The sequence below is a fragment of the Mus pahari genome, chromosome X, assembly GCF_900095145.1.
Source record: "Mus pahari chromosome X, PAHARI_EIJ_v1.1, whole genome shotgun sequence".
NCBI classification, from domain to species: domain Eukaryota; kingdom Metazoa; phylum Chordata; class Mammalia; order Rodentia; family Muridae; genus Mus; species Mus pahari.
Genome location: NC_034613.1, coordinates 129,159,392 through 129,168,562, shown reverse-complemented (window position 1 = coordinate 129,168,562; position 9,171 = coordinate 129,159,392). Strand labels below are relative to the sequence as shown.

At 36.3% G+C, this 9,171-nt stretch overlaps 1 protein-coding gene across 6 annotated transcripts in view; it reads right to left on the bottom strand.

Moving 5' to 3' along the window:
- The window catches only part of Wnk3 (WNK lysine deficient protein kinase 3), a 133,512-nt gene that overhangs the window by 83,563 nt on the left and 40,778 nt on the right, over positions 1–9,171 (bottom strand). For all 6 annotated transcript variants that reach the window (XM_029534516.1, XM_021187924.2, XM_021187925.2 and 3 more), the window contains exons 3-5: positions 5,848–6,020; positions 3,611–3,831; positions 1,892–2,049 (exon numbers count right to left, since the gene is read on the bottom strand). In XM_029534516.1, coding sequence (XP_029390376.1) covers positions 1,892–2,049; positions 3,611–3,831; positions 5,848–6,020 — 552 coding nt within the window. The remainder of the gene's footprint in view (positions 1–1,891; positions 2,050–3,610; positions 3,832–5,847; positions 6,021–9,171) is intronic.

Genomic DNA, 9,171 nt, shown 5'->3' with positions numbered 1-9,171 from the left:
GTTTTTTTGTCAAGACAGGGTTTCTCTGTGTAGCCCTGGCTGTCCTGGAACTCACTTTGTAGACCAGGCTGGCCTCGAACTCAGAAATCCGCCTGCCTATGCCTCCCAAGTGCTAAGATTAAAGGCATGAGCCACCACCGCTTGGCCCTTTACAATTCTTGCTTCATAAAAAGTCTGTCAGATAGTCTGGGACAGAAGGCTAAAGATAGATATTCCAGTGTTATAGAGAATATTTGGGACTGTCCAGGCAGTCAGCTGTCTCTGTCATTTCTATAAGTTTTAGAAGCTGTGTCTTTGTGCTTCCTGCATACTCACGTAATATTTATTCCTTCTCAGGTTTTTGATTGGATTGAAGACTAAATAGTCATAGTCTTACTTAAGTTGTTTTGGATTTAAGATGATGTTCTAGTCTAAGAAGATGTTTTTCAGATGATAATACAAATTAGGATAGAAAATTATTTAGAAACAGAACTCTAAACTCACTAAGATGGGATAGATGGTAGAATATTTTATCTAAGTTGCCAAATATAAATGGACTGGAAATTATTAATGTAAATCTTACCTAATCATTTTCATAATTGTTTCATAATTTTTATAATTGTATTCAACTTATATTTGAAAGAAAAGAGCCTTTTATTGGTCTAAAAAGGGGAATTGTAGAGAGAATATCTTGTATATTTATAGATGCATCTCTTGTCAATTAAAAAGCTTATGGCCTATGGCTTAGAAAGGAAATAGGAGGTGGGACATCTGGGAGGAGAAAGGATTCTGGAATAGAGCCAGCTAAGGGAGATCTGCCTGGGAGGATGTAAAGAGATGGATACATGTTACAGAATGTAGGTTAAAATAATTGGGTTATTTTAGTTATCATTCTAGTCAGAGAAGACCCTAGCAATATGACCAAGGTATTTATAAATATATTTTGAGTCTGAGTCTTATTTCTAGGAACATGGGCCTGGGAGAAAGAACGAGAACTAACTTCTACATTTATTTTATACTTCTTTTTTCTTAGTTTCAGGATTGGGTTTCATAATGTAGCCCAGGCTTGCTTCAAACTTACAACCCTCTTTCCTCAGCCTCTCAAGTGCTAGGATTTCAAGTGTGCACCACCATATCTTGCTAGTTATATCTTAATTTATATTATTCTCCTCTGAGAAATATAAGCTCTCAGAGAGGAGCAAACACTTCTTGTCATTGCAGTCCTTGCAATTTCTAGCATTAAAAAAAATATTCATAGTAGGGGATTCAAATGTTTTACCTCTAAAACTACATATTGAATGCTTTTTCATAATTGGGCACTTAGAAGTATTATAGGCCTTCAAGTTCTTCTAATCAGACTTTATTATCCACCTTTTAAAACAAAGACCAATCAAGCCAGACAGTGGTGCACACCTTTAATCCTAGCACTTGAGAGGCAGAGGCAGGCAGATCTCTGATTTTGAGTTCAGCCTGTTCTATGTATTAAGTTCCCAGACAGTCAGAGGTACATAGTGACATAATGAGACCCTGTCTCAAAAAAAAAAAAAAAAAAACAACAACAAAATTAAGACTGATCTAATATCTAAAATTTTACTATAAAAAAAACCTGTATGTTTTCTACAAAATAATGTAGAACATTTTATATGACCCCAATAGAGTTCAAGTACATAAATAGAAACCTTTATAACTCTAAAGCTTTTCTAAATGCAATTGTTAAACTAACATTGTTATATAAAACTAAACCATAATGGGTGTGGCTATTTTTTTCACTAGAGTCTTGTTTATATTGGTTAAGCATTCTACCACTAAGCCACACACTTTGTACCATAATAAAATATGACTAAGTTAATTTTGTCAATCTCAATATAAAATGTGGCAATCTGTCAAGTAAAATGATTAAAATTATACCTACACTGGTTACTTTACGGTATATTTGTGCTGCATTCTGGCACTCAGAATATGGATACTCCGAAGTAGCCATTTCCAACATACACATTCCAAAAGCATAAACATCTACAGATTCATCATAATGTTCTTCATACATCTCTGGAGCCATAAATTCAGGAGTGCCTGTAAAATAATACCACATTTTTATTAAAGGGAAAAATATTTTCATCAAGTCTTTCTTTCCCATAAAAACTACCTGTCAATTTTTGCCCCCTCAAAGAAAATCTGTAAATTAGGCTGGGTGTAGTGATGCACACCTTTACTTCTAGCACTTGGGAAGCAGAGCTAGGTGGATCTCTTTTGAGTTTGAGGCCAGCCTGGTTTACAGAATAAGTTACAGGACAGTCTGAGCCATGTAGAATGACCCTTTCTCAAAAAACAGAAAATTTAACAATCTGTACTAATGAAATACAATTTAAAACATTCAGTGTTAGGTTAAAATGTTAAAAATCCAACTTTAGACAGGCATGGTAGCTCATACTTGTAATCCTAGTATTTAAGGAGGAAGTCAGGAGGAAGGTCAGAATTTTAAGATTATTCTCAACTATATAGTATGTTCAAGGTCAGTCTGGTCTACATTGAAATCCTGTCTAGAGAAAAGAAAAGGCCAGGCACTATGATATAAGCCTTTGATACCAGCATTTATGAGGCAGAGGCAGGAGGATCTCTGAGTTTGTGGCCAGCCAAGTGTTCATACCAAGTTCCAGATCAGCCAGAATTACATAATAGATAGGTCCTGTCTCAAAAATCAAAGATAGCTAGGTACAGTTAAAATCTGATTTTATTTATAACTTTTAGTTCAAATTTGGATAAATAAATTTAGTAAACTTTGTTCCTTAAGTCCTTTCAATAATCCTTAATAGATGGGGCTGAAGAGATAGTTCAGTGGTTAAGAGTACTTGCCACTCTTGTAGAAGACCAGAGTTCAGTTCCTAGCACCCACATGATGGTTCACAACTGACTGTAACTCCAGCCCTAAGGGTTCCAACACCATCTTCTGGCCTCTTCGTGTACGGCGTGCAGGTCTCAGATATACATGCAGACAAACACCCATACATGTAAAATGGAGGTAAATTTAAAAAATAATAGTTCTTAATATATTCTACAACATACACACACTAGGATATATTAGAAATAGGTCAGTTTTCACATAATTGATCTTTCAAAGCAAATTAACAGTTGAGTGATGGCTGGGTCTTTTTTTTTTTTAAAGATTTATTCATTTATTATATGTAAGTACACTGTAGCTGACTTCAGACACTCCAGAAGAGGGAGTCAGATCTTGTTACGGATGGTTGTGAGCCACCATATGGTTGCTGGGACTTGAACTCGGGACCTTTAGGAAGAGCAGTCGGTGCTCTTACCCACTGAGCCATCTCACCAGCCCCCGATGGCTGGGTCTTAAACTACAAAGACTGAGGAGCCAGAGAAGAGACGATTAGGAACTCAAGGTCATCTTTTGCCACTTAGTGAGTTTGAGGACAGTCCAACTTATACAAGACTTCATCTCAATAAAACTAGCATGCTTGTAAGTGTGTGCATGTGTATGACAGAAATAAATCCCTAAAAAGCAGGCAGTGGTCAAAATTTTGCTCAAGAGAGTAGATGACTAATCATTTTTGTTCCAGCCCTATACAACCGACAAATCAAATACACAGCAAGTAAATTATAAAATACTAGTCACCAATGACACTCTTAGCAAACGATGTGCGCATTAAGGTTGCAAGTCCCAGATCACCAATCTTCACAGATCCAGTGGGTCCTGTGATGAAAATGTTGTCACATTTCAGATCCCGGTGAATAATAGGAGGTGTCCTTGTGTGTAAGAACTGCAATCCTTTTAAAATTTGCCTGCACCAGCTTCTTAAGACCTTTGGTTTCATGACTTTAAATCGTTTTAAGTACCTATACAAAGAAACAAAGTTCATATGTAAACAAACATCCCCAGATTATTCTACAAATACCACTATGAGTGAGATGTTCTTATTACTTATTTATGATGATTGCTACCCCTGGATAATTTTTAAGGTTAATTTTTTTATTTCCATTTATGTATTTGTTAATGTGCACATACATGAAAAATGCCTGTGGGGGCCAGAAGAAGGCACTAGACCCCTGGAACTAGAGTTACATAGAGTTGTAAGGTGCCCAGTGTGGATACCACAACTTGAACTCTGATCCCCTGCAAGAGCAGCAGATGCTCTTAACTACTGAGTCATCTCTCTAGCTCTGGATTTATTTTCCATTGTCTGATGTAGCAAAATAAAAATTTATCAAAAGCCTCATTCCAATCTAATCTTTCAGTGGCTTACAGGTCACTTAAGTTTACCATCCCACCTCATAGTCCCTCAAAGAAATGGTTTGACCTATTCTAAAAGATGTTCTACAGAGTCTAGTACTTTTAATTCAAAATAAGAATCATACTAGAATGACTTTTTTGGAATGGAAGCACCATTTTCAAAAGAAAGCCCTTCTCTGCTTCTAAATAATTACTTACCCAGCCATTGGAGAACTTGGCTACATAAAATTTTAGTGTACGATGCCAGGAAAAAGGTACACTTTACCTTTAGTTATTTACAACTGATTATACAGTCAATTTGTACCAATAAAAATTGATTACAAGCAAAAGAGTATAATTATATAGTAGTTATTCCTTACTAGATGTGTAAGCTTGAAAAAATCCTTAGCAAGTATTATCTTTTAAAATGCAATCATATTCTATAATAATTTTCAATTCTCAAGGTCTATACCTCTAAAACATTGCCTTTGTGGGGTGTTTTTAGAGTTATGATTTTAAGTGCATGAATACATATACATATATATATGTGCTAAATGACTGCCAGATACTCATCAATGTCAGAAGAGGGCATTGCATTCCCTGGAACTAGAGTTATTGATGGTTACAAACCATCACATTGGTGCTAGTAACCTCTGCAAGAGCAACAAGTGCTCTTTCATTTCTGAGCCATCTCTATAACCCTCTTTTTTGTGTTTTTGAGGCATGATTTCTTTTCTTTTTTTAATTTTTATTTAATTTTTTATTAATTTATTAGATATTTTGTTTTTTATTTATTATTATTTTCTTTATTTCCATTTCAAATGCTATCCTGAAAGTTCCCTATAACCCTCCCCGCCCCTGCTCACCTACCCACTCACTCCCACTTCTTGGCCCTGGCCTTCCCCTGTGCTGGGTCATATAAAGTTTACAAGACCAAGGGGCCTCTCTTCCCAGGGATGGCCGATTAGGCCATCTTCTGCTACATANGCAGCTAGAGACACGAGCTCAGGGGGTACTGGTTAGTTCATATTGTTGTTCCACCTACAGGGTTGCAGCCCCCTTCAGCTCCTTGGGTACTTTCTCTAGCTCCTCCATTGGGGTCCCTGTGTTCCATCCAATAGCTGACTGTGAGCATCTATTTCTGTGTTTGCCAGGCACTGGCATAGCCTCACAAGAGGCTGCTATATCAGGGTCCCTTCAGCAGAATCTTGCTGGCATGTGCATGATTTCTTATAGCTCAGTCTGACTCCAAACTCATGATGTATCCTGAAGTCCAGATCCTCCTACTTCTACTCCACCACCCAGCGCTGAGATTAAAGGTAGGTGCTACCATTCCTAGTTTTATGTGGTCCTGGGGATTGAACCCATAGTTTCATGCATGCTAGGCAAACATTTAACCAATTGAGCTTGATCCCCAGGACCCCTCACATTAACTTTTCAGCACTACATATTCTAACACACTTCATAAGTAGTTGTAATACTAAGGATGGAATCCAAATCCTTGTACATACTAAGTAAGTGCTATTTCACTGAGTTATATAGTCCCAACCCTTCTACATACCCTTAAGCCAAAGTTTATAAATAACTTTTATGACTTATTAAAATGATTTTCATTTCAACTGGTACTATCAGAGTCAACTTACGTCTTTAAAGTTCCTGATGTCATTAGTTCAGTCACTAACACAATACATTTCTTTCCTTTCAAAGTGGACTCCCATGAATCATAGAATCGAACTATATTGGGATGCTGGAGGCCTTTCAACATCTCTGCTTCTTCTTTGAACCGTTGCTGCTCAGCTTTAGTTAATTTGCGGTCCTAAAACAGAAGAACAAGTTGCAAGTTAAGACCACAGAAATTTCCATACACATTTCTAATAGCTCAACTGAGTGTTTTACTATTTGCAAATATGTCTTATACCTATCAATTTTTCTCAATATCTATAGAATTACTGATATTTTTCCTCAATTAATTTGACTCTTCCATGAGGTAATGCAACTATTGTTACATTTCACAACTATGCTATGAACATACCTACATAACATCAGTGTCTAAAGGGCTTTGGGGTATAGTTTGGTGGTAGTGCTTACATATCTCAAAATGAATTTACAAAAAGGAATAAGATAGATAATTGTAATATTTCCCTAAGAAATCCTGAAGTTTTCATATTTGGAAATCTCTGAAAATCAGAACAAGAATAATCAAAAGGTAATAAGACTTAAAACTTTTTTCCAGTTTAATTTCTGACTTGTCAAAACTGGTCTAAGCTTCCAGGTAGAAATATTGGGCTACTAACTAATGAAAGACCTTCAAATAGGCACTGAACCTCAAATCTGCTACATTATAATGCTAAAAGTCATAGGCACAACATTTATAATATTCTAAAGGACTGTGATCCTAAAATTCTGAAGTCAGACAAACTGTCAGTTAAGCTAAGAAAGGAAAACTGCTTATACTTCTAGAAATGAGAACAGAGAAAACATCCATCCCACACAACCTTTCTGAAAATATTACTCAAATACTTTCCATAAAAATGCCCCAAACTGTTATCACAGCCAAGAACCTATGACTAGACAGGTCACTGGTCCTAGAGGGTAACCTACTAAATGAACATAGTAGGAAACCAACTCAAGACTTAGATTATACCCATAAATTAGTGCATCTCTCAGCCCTCATCAGAGGAAAGTCTTTTAGCATGGTGATTAACACAGAGGCCCACAATGATCAACATGCAGACAAGAGACTACACAATGTTAAGCCCTAAATGAAACATCTACATCATACCCTGTTCCTCTTAAGGCTCAGGGATCATTGCAGAAGATGGCCAGAAAGATTATAAAAGGTGGTAGGTGACTACAACAGTGTTTCTGGAATACAACAGGGAAGCTGCACATATGTAGTCACAGGAATAATGACAGCATGCACAACACCTGTAGAACTTAAGCCAGATAAAATTCCACTCATAGCAAAGGAACTTCTGGCAACTAATAGCTATTGTGCATTGACAGATAAATAAAATGATTCTATCGTTTGTATTCTCATGAATAATCTATAAAAGAACAAAAACAAATATAAAATTGAATTACTAGTAGCTCAACAAAAATAGAAAATAATAAAAATGTCAGTATGTGTCAATATCTCCATATGAGCCATTGTCAGCAGCAGTTAGTACAGTGGGTATTTTAAGCTATCTCAGTAGGTATATTGAAGATATCAGACTATGATTTTAATTTTAATTTTAATTAACAATCAATAACCCAATTGAATAAAGATTTGAAGGGAAATATAGATGATATAGCTCAGGTATTAAGCATTTCCCAAGCAAGAAATGATAAAATGAGGTCATGGGTTTGATCACTGGTATTGACAAAAACAAATGAACCCACATTTTCCTACATAATTAATGTGTATGGATCAACACTGTTGATTAGTTTTGTTTATTGAGATATGTTTCTCATTACATAAGCCAGGCTGGCCTGGAACCCACAGAGATCTGCCTGTCTCAGCATCAGAATAATGGAATTAAAGGTATTTATTACTACGTCTAAAAACATAATATGACATCACCCTTAAATTTTATCACTGTTAGAAAAAGGTGTGCTGTTTATTTTGATTTCCCTTGAAATTAGGTCTCATATAAGCAGGATGGCATTGAACAACTGAGCCTCCTGCCTCCATACCCTAACATGTTTACAAGCAAACACCACCATACTGTGCTTTGTCTTTTCCCCTTTTAGATGGGATTCTCTCTCTTGTCCAGGTTGGCCTCAAATTCATGGTCCTATTACCTCAGCCTTCCAAGCAGCTAAGATTACAGGTTGTGCATCAATACTTCACAGGTTTATTTTTAAATAGACACCTACTTTTGGTTTGTGTGTGTGTGTGTGTGTGTGTGTGTGTGTGTGCATGTGTGTGTGTGTGCATGCGTGTGCATGTACATGTATTCATGTGTTTTTGCTCTTTTTTTTTCCTTAGTTTTTCTTGAGAGGGTTTCTCTGTGTAGCCCTTGTTGCCCTGGAACTCACTCTGTAGACTGGGCTGGCCTCAAATTCAGAGATCCACCTGCTCTATGCTTGCGGAGTACTGTGATTAAATGCATGCACCACCAGGGCTGGCAGATATGTACTTTAGTAAGCTAAGTTAAGTTACTTTGAATTTGCTTACAAGTGTTTTTGTTTTGATTTGTTTTAATCACAATAACAGAACCTTCATTTTAGTTACATTTGTGTCTTCATACTTTTATGTGTCACACTGCATGCAGAAGTCACAGTGTTTAATATTGTAATGCTAAACTAGACATTTTTAATGTATATTTGTTAAAAATGTTGGTCTATAGTTTTTTTTTTTTTAGTTGTTACATATATCTACTTGTGTTTGAATGTGGCGGGGGAGGATGCCACAGAATTCATGTGGAGATCACCTGGGCCCTGGGCATCAAAATCAGATCATCAGGCTTATCAACACCTTTACCCTATGAGCCATCTCTCAAGTATTAATAGTTTTCTTATAAAGTTTTATCTGCTTTTGACATCACAAGTTGGACTCTGATTTGCTTTTTGCTTTGTTGGCTTGAGACAATCAATGCTCTGGAAAACTCAGTATAGGTTTATGCCTCTAGGTATCCTATATCACAGAAGAATCAGAGACTCAAATTCTCCAGGAAGATACTTATTATCAACAGGAAATGATAAGTAGATCTCGTTCTTATATTTGGACTGTTCTATTTTTCTTCCCTAATTGATTTTGCTAAAATAGAAACAATATTGAAAAAAAGGTGCTAACACTCTTAACTATCGTAAACAAGATTTTCATAAAAACAGCTTTATCATCCTAGAGCTTAAAAGATTATTGTTTTAAAGAAATTGTTTTAAAACAATATGAACTAACCAGTACCCCCTGAGCTCGAGTCTCTAGCTGCATATGTAGCAGAAGATGGCCTAATCAGCCATCATTGGGAAGAGAGGCCCCT